The sequence below is a fragment of the Tachysurus vachellii genome, chromosome 4 (genome assembly GCF_030014155.1).
Source record: "Tachysurus vachellii isolate PV-2020 chromosome 4, HZAU_Pvac_v1, whole genome shotgun sequence".
Lineage (NCBI taxonomy): Eukaryota > Metazoa > Chordata > Actinopteri > Siluriformes > Bagridae > Tachysurus > Tachysurus vachellii.
The window spans coordinates 21,259,796-21,277,309 of NC_083463.1; the positions used below are offsets into that span (position 1 = coordinate 21,259,796).

At 38.7% G+C, this 17,514-nt stretch overlaps 1 protein-coding gene across 1 annotated transcript in view; it reads right to left on the reverse strand.

Annotated features, from left to right (window-relative positions):
- uba7 (ubiquitin-like modifier activating enzyme 7) overlaps positions 1-17,283 on the reverse strand; it is a 50,735-nt gene extending 33,452 nt beyond the window's left edge. The window contains exons 1-15 of the mRNA XM_060868322.1: positions 17,134-17,283; positions 16,532-16,700; positions 16,209-16,343; positions 15,341-15,447; positions 15,019-15,109; positions 10,027-10,156; positions 9,792-9,889; positions 8,590-8,751; positions 5,555-5,719; positions 5,334-5,447; positions 4,580-4,660; positions 3,415-3,570; positions 2,812-2,977; positions 2,226-2,422; positions 1,013-1,077 (exon numbers count right to left, since the gene is read on the reverse strand). Coding sequence (XP_060724305.1) covers positions 1,013-1,077; positions 2,226-2,422; positions 2,812-2,977; positions 3,415-3,570; positions 4,580-4,660; positions 5,334-5,447; positions 5,555-5,719; positions 8,590-8,751; positions 9,792-9,889; positions 10,027-10,156; positions 15,019-15,109; positions 15,341-15,447; positions 16,209-16,343; positions 16,532-16,700; positions 17,134-17,177 — 1,880 coding nt within the window. The 5' untranslated portion in view covers positions 17,178-17,283. The remainder of the gene's footprint in view (positions 1-1,012; positions 1,078-2,225; positions 2,423-2,811; positions 2,978-3,414; positions 3,571-4,579; positions 4,661-5,333; positions 5,448-5,554; positions 5,720-8,589; positions 8,752-9,791; positions 9,890-10,026; positions 10,157-15,018; positions 15,110-15,340; positions 15,448-16,208; positions 16,344-16,531; positions 16,701-17,133) is intronic.
- Positions 17,284-17,514: the final 231 nt, after the last annotated feature.

Genomic DNA, 17,514 nt, shown 5'->3' on the forward strand with positions numbered 1-17,514 from the left:
TCCAAATCCCATTATGACTTTGAAAGTTCTCATCTCAGCACTGTACATTCGTACCTATATACTGACCCAGCACTGACTTTACTCTTCTACAGCTGTATGTATACTGTAATGATTTTCCGTCCCTGAAGGGGATGGGCTCCTATTTGAGTCTGTTTTCTTACTCATGTCATCTCGGGAAGTTCTTCCTGGCATTAGGGATCTAAATCTACATCCTGATTTCTGTAAAACTGTTAATGACGATATCTATTGTTCAAAGTGCAATAAAAAAAAAAAAAAAAGAAGTAACTGCAAACACTGCCAAATCACTACTGGTACTAGGAGCATTAAAACTCCTCTCTAGAGTAAACTAAAGAAATGCGGTGATTCTTGGCCTACACTTTACATGTTAATGCAAGACTTTAAGCGTAATATTGGCTGAGTTTGCATGTAGGTATTGCTGTAAATGATGCAGTTACCTAACAGGAAGTAGTTGCCTTTAAGGGAAGCACACTGCAGCAGTCACCATGCATTATCTGCATGCACCATAAGCCACCTCTTCCTGTGCAAATGTGTGAGCTCCTTTCTTACAAAACTTCCCTCTTTTACTTTTAAAGATCTGGTTTGTACTAAGATTTATCACAAGAAGTCAGAAAACAGGTCCAAATTAAGCTAAGCGCTTTATCTGGATATTTTAGCATACATGTGTGTGAGAGATGCTAGAATCTAGCTTTTTGTTCCAAAGTGATAGAAATATCAATATTTTGAAAGTCAAAAGATTTCCTTCAAGTTAATGAAGTTAATAATCAGTGTTGAGGTTATTAAGTGTTATCAGTGTTATTAAGCTACAGACATGCACAGGTCAGAAGGTTTATGTGTGTGTGTGTGTGTGTGTGTGTGTGTGTGTGTGTGTGTGTGTGTGTGTGTGTGTGTGTGAATAATATGCAATTTTACAAGCAGATTTCTACTTCTATTTATTTATCGCAGTCTGTTTGTATTCTTCTAACAGTTACTGAATAGTAGAGATTCAACATACCTTAGATACTGGTTCACATGCTCTGGTGTTTGGTTGAACAGGCCCTCAAACTGTTCTCTGGCCCACTGAAATGAGAGTTTATCAATCTGCAGTAATATTTACACACATCATAAGTGCTACATTCAGCATGCTCTAGGTAAGGAATAAAACTTGGAGATGTGTTGTTACAGCAGTCAGTGACTGAGTGATGGGATATGGCCTGGCTGAGTGATAAAGACACTGGGTGATGATTAGCCTTATTAAATGCCTCATTGTGTTATTTGGTCTACATCTTTCCTGTGCCAGGCTGCGTTATCTTGTAATTTGTTGTGAGGAAGGTAAAAATTCCATTTTACTTTATTAAACTATTTTTTATGCTATGAGGGATTTTCAGAGAAGCCTGATCTTGTTTGAAAACGGTAGCTCAGTGGTTAAGGTGCTGGACAAATCAGATGGTTGTGAGTTTCAATCCCAGGTCCATCAAGCAGCTTCTCCTAGGCCCCTGAGCCAGGTCCTTAACCCTCAGGTGGTCAGTTGTACAAATAAAAGTCACTCTGAATGAGTGTCTACCAAATACTGTGAATATATTTGTATTATTTTCACCTGAATCCATTTTAGTGTTTTAGATTTTTCTAAAACTATGAAAAAAAAGCTGGAAAGCATAGATTATTCTGTCCTGCAGTCTTCACATGCTGATTGTTACAAGACAATGAAATTGGAGACTTCTTGAAAGATAAAAAAAAAAAATGTGTCCAAATAAATGGCCTAACACATCAATTAAATGTTTTAACAAAGAAATGTGTAGAATTATTAGCTACACAACTGTTAACATTCAATATAGCCTATTAGAATGAATGCATTAATATAATATAGACTTGTGTTTTGTCTGTCAGTGTCAGATTTGTCTAATCAACAGTTTCTGTCCAATCAGCTTAAAAAATAAATACAGTTGTGGTATTGCACTTTGCTTTGCAGGGGGAGGAATTAAAAATAAAAGCAAAGTTGAGTGTAAATTTTTGCAAATCATTACTAATCATTACTACTAAGTCACTAAAATACACACAAATGTTGTTAGACTTTTTAGGGCATGTGATCAAATTCTTTTTGTTTAAGTTAGAACTGTAACACAAGCATGTGTAACTCTAACTCAAACACTATCCTCTTTTTTATGGAGACGGATGATCAGTGTCTTGAGACTATAATATAATGATGTGATCTGGGACGTGTTTTTTACCTGCAGTGTGTGTTCTATACGATGAGGGAAGTGCTTCAGTGTGCACAACGGAATAGCTTTCTGTCCGGAAGATGTTGCTGGTCCATAGGATTCAGTCAGGTGTGGAACTACCACAAGTGTATGAGCTTTACCACCCAGAGTCCCCCCTTCTAACAGAGGCTTCCGGTACTGCACACAGCGCTCATCCAAATACACTCCTGTACATCCACAAAGACAGTATCATGTTAACGGTTATTGTATAATATATTAAGCTCATATCGTGAACTGTCAGTAGATGCTATGGCTTGGGCTACTCTCATTTTGTCAAATGCACTTTGAAAGTAAAATGATATACATGCTTTTATAAATATTGTATGTTACGCAGGATTAATAACTTTTATAAGTAAAGCCACTGACAGCCAGCTGGTCATAATTTTTGATATTAGTCATAAACTGATCTAAAATGCATTCTTAAGTACTTCCTGAGCCGATTGCAGACACCACATCTGTCGTTATTATTCATAATAGCATGACCAAATGACTCCCTCAAACTATGCACAGATGCAGTGTTTCTCTAGAACAGCAACACTGCTGCAATATTACTCACTGGCTTCCACATTATCCAGAGCTGCTGCCACTCCATCCAGGCTGCTGTAGAACTGGTGTGTGTAGATGCTCTCGCTCTCCTGACCCACACGGTTCTGGTGAGACGTGATGTTTATGCTGGGGTTTATTTCATGCACGGCCTCAGCTGCCACCTCTGATTTCTGCCTCTGTATAAGAGGGAGATGAGAAAGAGAGAAAAAAATGCAGATTTTGAGCAGCTGATCCAAGTGTAGCTGGTCTAAATGTGTGGCATATTAGAGTGGTCTTTTATTGTGGCCAGTCTAAGGCACACCTGTGCAATAATCATGCTGTCTAATCAGCATGTTGATATGCCAGACCTGTGAGCTGGATGAAAGGAGAAGTGCTCACTAACACAGACTTACACAGATTTGTGAACAATATTTGAGAGAAATAGACCTTTTGTGTAAATAGAAAAAGTCTCAGATATTCGAGTTCAGCTCATAAAAAATGGGGGCAAAAACAAAAGTGTTGCGTTTATAATTTTGTTCAGTATATACAACCCTATTATAAATTCATCATATTTATGTTGCGGTAATATAAGTCCTGCATACAATAAAATATAATGATTTTCTTATTTTCTCACCCCAATATCCTCTGACCTAAACAGGAACTGACGATTCAGATTGGACCTCTCAATCGAATCCATGTCCGTCACTGTGATGTGCCCGCCCTCTCCAGCACCGAGGCCAATCAGGGCAAAGTTTTTCAGAAGCTCACAGCCAATGGCACCAGCACCCACCTTATTCCACACAAATATTTTGGTTCAGATAACTATTACCAGTACAGTGTGTAGCCAAATCAGACAAAGTACATAATTTAAGACACATTTCTGTTTTTAATGAATGAAAAAGAAGCCATGTCATATTCTTCTAGTGAATACAAAAACATTCTGCAGTCTAAATGCAGTGAGCGTATGCTGAATTAGGGCAAATGGTGAGTGAACTAAATACTTAAGTCAAAATAACAATATAATATCTTAAAATAACTCATTATATCATTATACAAGATCTTTTCATTGGTTGGGGAGATTTCATACAAGGAGCATTCAGTGTGAAGATTAATATTATTAAACAACAGTGTTACCATAGTGACCATAAACATCTCTGTCAGTGCAATCTTCTCCAAAATATTCAGGTGGAAAATTCATGAAACTACAACTAATGCATAACATGCTCTCTGAAAGCAGTCGGTACAACAGTTATACAACAAGCACTTCGCAATGAACTGTACTGCTTATGTTACACATGGTCACAGGAAACCTGGAGTCTATCCCAGGGGACTTGGGGCACAAGGGCACAATCACACGCACACATGCACTCACGCACACACACACACACGCACACACACGCACACACACGCACACACACACACTTTGGACTGGAAGAGGAAACTGGAATTTAATTTTGTTTTATTCATATTTGACTCTACTTTTTATTTTATATGTATTTATACTTCATGTAATCTTCTCATAATTTACATTCTGAACAAGGTGTGAGTGTCATAATACTTGAGAAGTATGTGCTAAGTGCTCAGCAGGAAAAAAAGGCTATTGACTCAAACTCTTCACTACGTTTCTACAGCTGTGGTTGCATCCTGCTGTGAACTGTAAGTACAGGATCTGCATCCTGAGAACCGTTTCCTCCATGAATGTCTCCCCTCACACAATCTTTAGGAACTGTACTGTAAGCAAGTAGATTAACGAAGGTTATTGGTGCTCTCTTGTGGAGAAAAGGAGGAACAGCACTCACCAGAAAATATCTCTGTTTCTTGAGTTTCTCTTGGAATTCAGAGCCAAACACAGCGATCTGTCCATCATAGCGACTGTCTCTCTGTGAAGGAAATAACAGAAATAATGTCATATCAAATACCATCAGCTTGACCATGCAGCTCATGGGTAATCACACCATATAATGGCCAATGGGAATTGATTACAACAGGTTAGTGCACTTTATTAGGAACATTGGTACACATTTGCATAATCATGCAGATACAGATGAAGAGCTTCAGATAATGTTTTCATAAAATATCAGAATTGAGAGAAAATTGATTTGAGTGACAGTCTGGTAATTGTATTTTTCTAATCTTTAACTGGGGGCACGGTGGCTTAGTGGTTAGCACGATCGCCTCACACCTCCAGGGTTGGGTGTTCGATTCCTGCCTCCGCCTTGTGTGTGTGTGGAGTTTGCATGTTCTCCCCGTGCCTCGGGGGTTCCTCCGGGTACTCCGGTTTCCTACCATGCAAAGACATGCATGGTAGGCTAGTGTGTGATTGCGTGAGTGAATGAGTGTGTGTGTGCCCTGCGATGGGTTGGCACTCCGTCCAGGGTGAATCCTGCCTTGATACCCAATGACGCCTGAGATAGGCACAGGCTCCCCGTGACCCGAGGTAGTTCGGATAAGCGGTAGAAAATGAGTGTGTGAGTGAGAGGTTTCCTAATAAAGAACTCAGTAAGTATATATCCTGCCTCAGCAATATGAATAAGAAGAGGAATTATTGCTTACCGGAGCACAGTCATTTTCTGTCAGTCCTCCATCACAGTTCTCCTGCTCAGGAAGGCATTCCAGAGCATCGAAGTAGAGCCACTGTTTGAGTGGAGTGAATTTACCGCTGCAAGCCTGCACAACATAATCAAAAGTTTACTAAACAGCAATTTAACAAAGGTACAGAAAATAAAATGACAAGAATTACATTTTATTTAAAACCTTTCCCGATACCATCTCACCTTCATCACCTCCTGGGCAGCCAGACCTCCAATGAAAGCATTGATGGGAGCCAAACTGCCCCTGGCTGTAAGAGACAGTTTCCTCACGACATCTTCTTCAAGACTGTCAAAGTGTACAGCTGCACTGAGCTGCTTCGTCATGGCAAGCAGTAGCTCAGCATCCGACTGGTTAAGAAAACAACATAACACTGACGTTGCTGTAATTCTTTACCCTCTTTGTATACAATAGTGGATATATAGTATATCAATATCTCCTCATTACCTCATTACCTCTGTATCTCAGTCACATGATAACGGCTTGACTTTAAAGTTATTGACCAATAAACACAATTCTTGTGTAGTGCTTAATAGGAGAGGTGTTAATCAGTGGTGTTAAGAGCAAGCAAAGAAAACATACACAAGCACGGATGCGCACATGCACACACAAACACACACGCACGCACGCACACAGACACAGACACACACACACACACACACACAGGTATGTGCATGCAGACGCACACACACACACACACACACACACACACACACAGGTATGTGCATGCAGACGCACACACACACACACACACACACACAGGTATGTGCATGCAGACGCACACACACACACACACACACACACACACACACACACACACACACACACACACACAGGTATGTGCATGCACACACACACACACACACACACACACACACACAGGTATGTGCATGCACACACACACACACACACACACACACACACACACACACACACACAAACACACACACCCACACTCAGACACAGAATCACACACACACAAACACCCACACAGACACAGAATCTCTCACACACACACAAACACAGGTATGTGCACGGACACACACACACAACACACACACATTGAAACACACATACACACAGAAAAACACACGCACGTGCGCACACACAGCCTAACGCTACTAACTAGCTGATACAATATACAGGGAGTGCAGAATTATTAGGCAAATGAGTATTTTGACCACATCATCCTCTTTATGCATGTTGTCTTACTCCAAGCTGTATAGGCTCGAAAGCCTACAACCAATTAAGCATATTAGGTGATGTGCATCTCTGTAATGAGAAGGGGTGTGGTCTAATGACATCTACACCCTATATCAGGTGTGCATAATTATTAGGCAACTTCCTTTCCTTTGGCAAAATGGGTCAAAAGAAGGACTTGACAGGCTCCGAAAAGTCAAAAATAGTGAGATATCTTGCAGAGGGATGCAGCACTCTTAAAATTGCCAAGCTTCTGAAGCGTGATCATCGAACAATCAAGCGTTTCATTCAAAATAGTCAACAGGGTCAACAAGAAGTAGTCAACAAGAAGTAGTGTGGAAAAACCAAGGCGCAAAATAACTGCCCATGAACTGAGAAAAGTCAAGCGTGCAGCTGCCAAGATGCCACTTGCCACCAGTTTTGCCATATTTCAGAGCTGCAACATCACTGGAGTGCCCAAAAGCACAAGGTGTGCAATACTCAGAGACATGGCCAAGGTAAGAAAGGCTGAAAAACGACCACCACTGAACAAGACACACAAGCTGAAACGTCAAGACTGGGCCAAGAAATATCTGAAGACTGATTTTTCTAAGGTTTTATGGACTGATGAAATGAGAGTGAGTCTTGATGGGCCAGATGGATGGGCTCGTGGCTGGATCGGTAAAGGGCAGAGAGCTCCAGTCCGACTGAGACGCCAGCAAGGTGGAGGTGGAGTACTGGTTTGGGCTGGTATCATCAAAGATGAGCTTGTGGGGCCTTTTCGGGTTGAGGATGGGGTCAAGCTCAACTCCCAGTCCTACTGCCAGTTTCTGGAAGACACCTTCTTCAAGCAGTGGTACAGGAAGAAGTCTGCATCCTTCAAGAAAAACATGATTTTCATGCAGGACAATGCTCCATCACACGCGTCCAAGTACTCCACAGCGTGGCTGGCAAGAAAGGGTCTAAAAGAAGAAAAACTAATGACATGGCCTCCTTGTTCACCTGATCTGAACCCCATAGAGAACCTGTGGTCCATCATCAAATGTGAGATTTACAAGGAGGGAAAACAGTACACCTCTCTGAAGAGTGTCTGGGAGGCTGTGGTTGCTGCTGCACGCAATGTTGACGGTGAACAGATCAAAACACTGACAGAATCCATGGATGGCAGGCTTTTGAGTGTCCTTGCAAAGAAAGGTGGCTATATTGGTCACTGATTTGTTTTTGTTTTGTTTTTGAATGTCAGAAATGTATATTAGTGAATGTTGAGATGTAATATTGGTTTCACTGGTGAAAATAAATAATTGAAATGGGTATATATTTGTTTTTTGTTAAGTTGCCTAATAATTATGCACAGTAATAGTCACCTGCACACACAGATATCCTCCTAAAATAGCTAAAACTACTTCCAAAAATATTCAGCTTTGCTATTAATGAGTTTTTTGGGTTCATTGAGAACATGGTTGTTGTTCAATAATAAAATTAATCCTCAAAAATACAACTTCCCTAATAATTATGCACTCCCTGTATGTAGTTTTACTAAATAAAGAGTAAATACAAAGCAACAGATTTGCATTTGTTAAAAACTGAGATAGACTCCTTGAAGCTTCCTCATGCTGAAATGTCACTGTAGGACTTTACAGATACTGTATACGATTAAAGAGAAATAGCATAGTTTATGTTGTATAGTATTGTTGTGGTGTTTGAATAGGTAGAGAGCAGAATGAAGAGATTTTACTTTTGAGATGTAGTAAACGTTAGAGACTGAAACCAGAATAAAATACAGTAATAAATTCATTGTACTTTGGAACTTTTCTCTGGAGATCAATCCAGGCTGATAAAATTCATTTACATTATATGATCATTGCTAATGAATCCTAGAATAACAGCCAAGTCTGTTTTTTTTTTTTTTTTTTTTTTAAAAAAAAAAAGTTCTTATAAGCAATCAGTGGACAGAAATGAATGTCACAATACCATAAACAATGAAATGTCACGCTGTCCATCTGGGTAACGTTAGCAGTTCATCAGAATATTCACTACTGACCTGGTTCCTAGGTTTGGGCAGTCGATTGTATTTCTGTTGAAACTCTTGCAGTGCACGGAAGCCCAAGTGAAGAGATTGATGTCTCTGAACTTTTCCATGATCAGTGGGCACCAGTAGCTCCTGATCTTGCATCACTTTCTCCAAAGCAACATCTAGAGGTATCTGACATGTCCAACACATACACATGCTTAAACTTCCACTTTATTAGAAACACCTGCAGATTTATGCAGATATCCATGGACCCAATCATATGGCAGCAGCACAATGTATAAAATCAACACAGATGCAGGATAAGAACTCAATGTTTACAGCTGACATCAGAATGGGGGAAAAGTCTGATTTCTGTGACTTTAACTGTGGCATGGTTGTTAATACTAGATGTACTAGTTTGAGTTTTTCAGAGACAGCCGATCTACTAAGATTTTCACACACAGCAGTCTCCAGATATTACACAGAATGTTATCATTCTTGATTACACATTAAAAACATTGAGTTAGCAACTGCTGTGTCTGAGAAAATGCTATGTTGATAAGAGAAATCAGAGGAAAACTGCTGGATACATGGAAGTATACAGTAACTCACATAATCACTCTTTATAACTGTGATGATGCAGACTATGATGATGAAGGTTGCACAGACTCACCCAAACTGGACAGATGAAGATTATCGCATCCATCACAAGGTTTTATATGTTGTGTATTTAGATTTATTTATTCTGCTCACTGTGGTGATAAATAGTGTGCTTTATTGAATGACAACAGACTTCGTGTCAGTCTGGTAAATCTCCTCTGATCTATCTCATCAACAAAGTGTTTCAGCCTGCAGAATCTTTTTGTATTTTTTTGGTACTCTGAATAAACTCTAGAGACTGTTGTATGTAGAAATCTCAGGAAATCATCAGTTTCTGAAATCCTCAAACCAGCCCATCTGGCAACACAAACCATGCCACGGTTAAAGTCACAGAGAGCTTGTTCTTCATTCTGATGTTCGATGTGAACATTAACCGAAGCTCTTGACCTGCATCTGCTGGAATTTATGTATTGTGCTTCAGCCACGGGACACACAACTGCATAAATGAGTAGGCATGAGTACACATGTTCCTATTAAAGTGGAGACATTATATCTACATTGTATAAGACTTTACATCATAAATAACTCGGATATTGTTAGGGCTCTGATGTGTTGTTGTAAAAAAAACTCACAAAATTAAGCATCTTTGTTGCTTTGACTTCAGTTGCCACACCACCTTTCTCAAATTCAGTGAAATTTGAGGTGTCACAAATACTAAAAGAGTAGTTGTCTAAAAAAAAAAAAAAAAAGCAATTGAGAGGCACAGATATACAATCCAATCCTTATTTTAGGTAAATGACTAGCTTCATATTTAATTTTCATTGCTGTTTAGCACAACAACTCCATTTCCTGTTACACAGTACTCACCTAGAATTTTGATTTCAATAGGTCCGTAGCTGTTGAGCTCGGTCATGCCCTGAACCCCAGAGAAGACAACACGCATGCCATCTGAGAAGGCAGCCTGTTCATCTGTGCACGTGACTATACCTGGATTTTCCTACGTAGGAAAAAGGCATCACTTTATACAAAGGGTAGCACAATCATTTAAGATTAGGTGTTACATCATATCTATTCACTGTAAAGACAAACAAACATAGTGCAAATTAATTGACATCTATCGGGATTTACTACTGTCTATAATTTTATATAAATGAAAATAAACTGACAAATACATCAAACTGATATAACCTATGAAGTTCAGACTGCCTGCTGAGAAAAAGAAGTAAGGTGTCAGAGTATCACAAAACATTATATAGTCCAAGCATGTACACTGTAGGAGGTTCAGCCCTTCTTGTTAGCTAACTCTTACTCTAACACTAACTCTACTCTAACTAACGCTTTAACCAGTTAGCCCTGAGCCACTGCAACTTTTATAGTGTCATTTAACTTTGTTCACAAATGTAAGTATGTATAAAAACACGAACAAAATCAATAACGCAAAAGCTCTCAACTTTGAGTATTTTACTCAGTGAAATGTGTAAAATTGTATGGTAAAATGGTGTCCTGGAAAATATTTCTTTCAACAAAGTACCATCAGACAGGTTAATACTGAGCGGTGAGGTAAACTGACAGATTTTAAGTTCAGTACTTGAAATCAGTACTTGAAAACACTGCTGAAATTCAGTCTTAAGGCCTGATATTTTTAATTTGTGTTGAGTCACAATGCCTCTTAAATAGAGTTGCCAAATGTCCCGGTTTTCCTGGGACTCTCCTTGTTTATACTGTAGTCAGCCCCGGAAAATTTATTTTCTCCCCCTGGAAAATTGAATGTCTCGGTTTTAATAGGCTAGATCGATATTTAACTTTTCTGTTCACATTTAGAATGCTGTCTGTGTATTTGGCCTGGGGCATTTTTTTTCTTGGGATGTGACTCAGTGTAACGCCTCAGCCTTGGTGGCGACTACAAGTAGCGTTCTATGGGAAGTGCCAGTGAATGTGTTGAACTAAAGATTATCCTACTAAAGAGGTTAACCTAAAATCTTCATCTTGTTTCAATAAAGACTGGCTAAAAAAATGAAAGTTATGCCGCATAGCTCAAGCCAAGTCCCTACATGCTCTTCATGTTCAGCTAAAATCTGGTTAAACCACTTTGGATGACCACATTAAACCAAAAACACCAGAGTTGCAATCAAATCACCAGGCAAACAAAAGCAATTTCGTCATAATGTTGTGCAACATGGCCACAACTACCTGTCTGCTAAGTGTGGGAACAAGGTCAGTGCAAAAATATTCAGTGACTCTAATAATATTGCAGCTAATTTGTCATGAAGCGGAGCTAAAATTGAGGTGTGTTTCTAGTGTTTTGTTACTGTCTGCTGCAATGGTTAAGCCTGAGATTCAAGTCAGATTCGAGTTGCACGGTGTTGAAGTCATTAATTGAAGAACAGAGGCCTCTGGTAGCTGCAGCAAAGGGAAGTGCCAAGTAAGAGAAGTCTTAAGATTTGTAATATTTCTTATAAGTTAAAGGTAGTCTGTGATAGAGGCACATAACTAAAAAGTATTTTGCTGTAAATGGCTATAGATTAGGTGTAGGCAAGTGTAAGAATGGTAAACTCAACTCCAATGTCATTCCCCTATTTCTTTAGACAAGAGGGATCGAAAGCAAGCACAAGCAAAGCACACACCAACATTTACGAATCAGGTAGGCAGATGTTTGTCTCTTAAACATTGTCAGGGAAAGGGGTGTCTTCACAGATCAAATTCAGACCCATATGCAGGGATAACATGAAGGGGGTCTATTGAAGGGTAAAAATAACAAAGGGCTGGAAACACTAGGAAACTAGAAACACAGAACACAAATACAAATGACAAGAAACCAGAGAGACAGCAAACCAAAGTCAAGAAACAGAAGCAAGACAACCGGTATAGGGGTGACAATAATTGAAACACAAGGAACAGGTGTGCAGAAGCAGGAAGGAAGGAAAGAGCGGGGATAATACACGTGATACAAAAAACAAACAAAAGCACATGGCACAGACACAAAAGCACAATGTCCCCCTAGTGTCCAGACAAGAAAAAGTTCAGGCCAATTCCTGACAAAAATATTTGAGACTATGCACAACCTGTCTTCATAAAGCACAAAGCCATTGGTCTAAAGGACATGTCTCTTTGCTTGTTGTCAACATAGTTGGCAACCCTACACTTCAGTAGCAATAACCGTACTGACTGTATTGAGCCACGTCTAACATCATGCAAAGCAGAGAAATAACGGTTGTTTAGTCCTTTCACATGGATAAAATTCATTGTTTTGATAACCACACTCATGATTTTTGATGAACAAATGCCTGCACATGACTGGACTGTTTTTTCCCCCCTGAATTTGACAAAAACCCCGGCTTTCATTCCGCACATTGAGGGAGTACCATCAGCGGTCAGACCCACAGCACGAGCCCACTTAGCCCACTCTAAACTGACCCAACTATAAAAGCCAAAATATCAGTAACAGTAGTCACTGGAATGACAGACTCAACAAACCCTTCTTCAGTTCTGTGACACTGTCTGCTACAGTCTGATTTCTTAAGCAATTATATATAACTAGACTTCACAGCACTATCTTTCATCTCACGACATAGTTGCAATTAGCTCAAATACCTTGTCTATCCATAGCTGCCTGGTATACATGTAGTTTAATAACCACGATTGGTTTCATATTGCCTTTTGAATGTTACCTTTTTTGGGTGCAGTCACTTTCTGAGAGCAAATTACACAAAAATATTTGTGGTTAATTTCTGAGAATTATTATTGTGTTGATTTGGAACACTCTGCAATCCACCTTAAAGACATTTTTCTTTCAAAGTAATTTCTCAATTCACAATGTTAGCCTGTGTGTTCATTATGTGTGACTGGTGAACTGCGCCAAGCAATGGCAAAAATACAGCAGACTGACTTGGAATTGCACTTCGATATTAATGACTTAAGGCGAAAACAGAATTGCTTTCCATTATTCATCATTTCATTACACAGTCTATGCAATTACAGTACACATATACAATAATATTACATTAATATATATAATATACACAGCGGTTGTAATTATCCCCCAGGACCTTTAACACATTCTAAATAAGTGTCTAGTACTCTTCTTGTTCTGTTTCCCCAAATCATATTTTAATCTTACTTTTGTTTGACAGTGGATATGTGCCTCAAACCCATATCTCTAGTCACCTCTTATAGACGTCCACATACGCAGAGCAGAGGTCACACTTCCAGTAAGTTCATCTACACACAATATCACTACATGGCTCACAACCTTAAGGTAACTATAGACAATCAACAGTCCTTTTCATTGCATGCTGCTAATGTGAAACACTCATGTCGGCTTCTTCTTTGCAACATCAGAAGGATTCGGCCGTTGTTATCCACACAGGCTGCTCAGGTACTTGTTTAGTCTCTTGTCATTTCAAGACTGGATTAGTGCAACTCACTGCTGGCAGGTCTACCACTGAACACAATTCGTAGTTTGAAAATTATCCAAAATGCAGCTGCACGACTTGTTTTCAACCTGCCTGAGTTCTCACATATCACCCCGCTGCTGCGATCCCTCCACTGGTTTTCAGTAGCTCAATGCATCAGATTCAGAACACTGATGCTTGCCTACAAAGCCAAAAATGGACCAGCTCCCTATTACCTCAAAGCTCTTATCACTCCTCGCACTGCACCCGCACCCTCCGACCTACTAGCCCTGCTTAACTTGTCCCACCATCTCTCAGGGTAAGAGGTAGGCTCATTACAGCAAGACTCATTTCTGTTCTGGCACCAAGGAAATGGAGTGAACTTCCCCTGGATGTCCGAACAGCCGAATCACTGGATATCTACAGACAGGTGAAGACCTACCTCTTCCTGAAACACTTAAACTAACACTTATTTTCCCTGTTTTTCTTTTTTATGTATATATTTAAAATGTTTATATGTTATATGTATATTATATATGTATATATTTAAATATATATTGTATTTATTTGTAATTACTGTAATTTTGGGACTTTTGTACTTCGCTCTGGATAAGTAAATGTAATGTAAATAAGTCATTTTGAAAAACAAAACTAACCAGCTGAGCCAACAGAGAAAGTAGCTTTTAGATATAAATGTTCTACCTTTTTCTTCTAAAAAGAAGATTTTTTTCTACTAAAAAAATCAGTACTCACTGATTTTACTGTGCCTTAACTCTCAGGCACAGTGCAAAATATAATATTTTGGGTGAATCAGATAACAGTAGCATTATAAATATTACTGACATAACCTAGCTAAATGCGGTATATTTAATATACTGCAAGTTTCCAGTGTAACTAAGATGAAGTTAGCAGACTTGTAAGACGTGTCTGTGTGGTTTCGCAGAAATATTTATGGTATGTTCTAATGTGTTTTAATAATGGTAAATGCTTTAGGTAAAAATATCTTCTTTAGGAATGTTTTGAGATTTAAAAAAGTGAAATGTATAGAAAAAAAAATAAAATATATATATATATATATATATATATATATATATATATATATTATATTTTCTATATATATATAGAAACTCCAAAAAGTATTCAACCCTAGTGATTATTTTCTACATTTTCTTCATTTCTACATTCTTCAGTTTTTTTCAATCATGACCTGTTCTCCTGTATTTTGGCTTTATTTTGGAATTCCTTATCGTATTGTTTGCATTGCAGACTGTTTATACTGTTGCTGACCTGAACAATGATAGAACCACATAACACTAAGGAGCATTCTCAGCTCATGAGTACGTTCCATGAATACACGGGCTACCTTAAAGTAACCGTATGCTCACTAGTTTTGCCTGAAGGCTCTGAATAAAGTAAGGCTGACGTTCAGATATAGCAGTGTCATGGTGGAAAAGTCCTGTGCCTTTACCTTGGAAACATGGGCAATCATGGACACACTTGGTGGCTCCCCATCAGTGTCTCTGACCAAAAAATTTTCTCCAAAGTCACAGAACAACTGCCTACAATTAAGTAATATACAGGAACTAAATAAGTAAATAAATGAATACATTCATCTTATGAAATAAAACAAGGTATCTAAAAAAATAATGACAATGCATCACTAACAATGTAGATGTAGTTGGCCATACATTTAAAAATATTTTTTTTGCTCAGTCATTCTTGATAATAATAATAATAATAATAATAATAATAATAATAATAATAATAATAATAATAACTGTTATCCTTACCCACAAAGTCCTTTGGTATCAGCCAAAATAAATTTGATGTTGTTGGAGTGGCAGAATGCAGCCACTGAAAGCTGCTCTTCTAATGATGAATCTGTCAGAACCACCACCTATAATCATTATGGACAGAATTTATACACAGATAAATCTCTAAACTTTTCATTCATTCATTTTCTACCACTTATCCGAACTACTCGGGTCACGGGGGGGCCTGTGCCTATCTCAGGCGTCATCGGGCATTAAGGCAGGATACACCCTGGACGGAGTGCCAACCCATCGCAGGGCTCTCTAAACTTTTATTTCTTGTTATTAATTCTTTAGCCAAGGTTCAGATAGCAAGCTTCCTTGTAAATATACATAGTGAGCTCTTCTGTAGAGGTTTAGTAAATCAATCCTCATACCTGATGTCTATATTATTTTAATCCTCTTCTGCATGCCTTATGAAATAATGGTGGTGCCTTTGAGTATGGAGCAGCAACACTCTGTAATAGTATCTTATTTATTTGTTTATTTATTTTAAAGTAATAAATCACATTTTATGAAAGTAATCATTAAGCAACTATATATGGAAACATGCACTGACAAAATAACCCAGTTATTGTCATTTATTTTAGTGGCAAGAAAGGAAAGAAGTTGTACACAATTCATTTTCAGTTCACTGTTATAAAATAACACTGTGGCTCTATTTTTATTGTAAAATTGTAATTTGTTCTTCTTCAGGTGGGACAAATAACCTTGGCACGGTCAGTGAGTCAGTGAGTCACATTATCTGCATCTGCAAACATCTTCAATATTAATCTAATACTAATCAACATGTCTGTTGGACTATATATTAAATTCCAAACATAAAAAAGTAAGAAGACACATCCACCTGGAATTTGTGCAAAAAGTCCTTATTTGGAGGTTCGGTATAGGTGCAAAGACGAACGTGGCTGTTTAAGCGAGCAAGGTGTTTTTCAGAACAAATTGCCCGGTTCTTGCCCAGGTCACTTTCTGTTAGGTAAAACTACAGAGAATCAAAGAAGATAAAAATGCAGTTAAAACAATTAGAAACAAAGATGGGAATACATAAAGAATATACTGTTGTACTGTTTTGGTCACAACGTCTACGTTTATCACTACATTTATCGCTAGTCTCTGGATGTTAATGTTTCTCTGGTCTTAGATGAAATCTTAATTAGAGAATTTCACTACCTGAGAGGACAGGTCGGCCCATTCAGTCGTCCCCTCATCCTGGATGGTGACTGAACCAACTCCTGCCAGAATGACGTTCTTGGCCACCTCCACACCAAGACCTCTCATCCCACAAATAAGGACATTGGCTTCTCCCATACGTCGCATTGCATCATGGCCCAGGACATATCTGTGTGGATGGTTCAGAAGGATAAATTACACCAGGGGTGTCTAATCGCACCCGTAAACAGTCAGTGTGTGTTTCTGCCGTTCTGATCTTGGCTACTGATCTTTTGGCTTTCATTAGTCCCATGTGTGGTTTCTGCTTGTTTGAAATAAAAACCTGCATCCACACAGACCCTTAGTGGACACCCTCAATTACACCATTCAGCTGACCTCAGATCAGATATCAGCAGGTGCTTTAAACAGTCCCAGTTACTCAACTTCTACTCAAAAACACTTGATAATCATGAACGTCAAGCCTTTGCAATGAAAAATAAGAACTTTGTGGCTTTAATGTGCGCTGTCACATTAAAAGATTCATTCAAAATGAACCGATTCACTTGGGATACCACATGATTCGACGTTTACGGAAGGTACTGATATTATTGTATAATACTCACAGCTGCCGTGAATATAACCCCTCGTCTATGTCATTTTGCTCCATGGTTGTGGAATGATATGCTGTGTTACAGCTGTGTTTAGTGAAAGCAAGCTTATATATTTCACTTTCGTTTCTGTCAGGAATCTTACAGAGTGACGGGTCTGGAGAATTCAGTTTCCCCTTTAGTGCGCATGCGTCATATCATGAGGTGTTTTTTTTTCTCAATGTTCTGCATTGAACCGCTCGTGCGTTTGTTATCATCGTGTAATTTTCATCCAAATAAGGTGTCGTTAGTCATATACAGTGGTGTGAAAAAGTGTTGGCACTCTTCCTGATTTTTTAGTGCTTTGACGTTTGTCACACTTTAATGTTCATCAAACAAATTTAAATATTGGTCAAA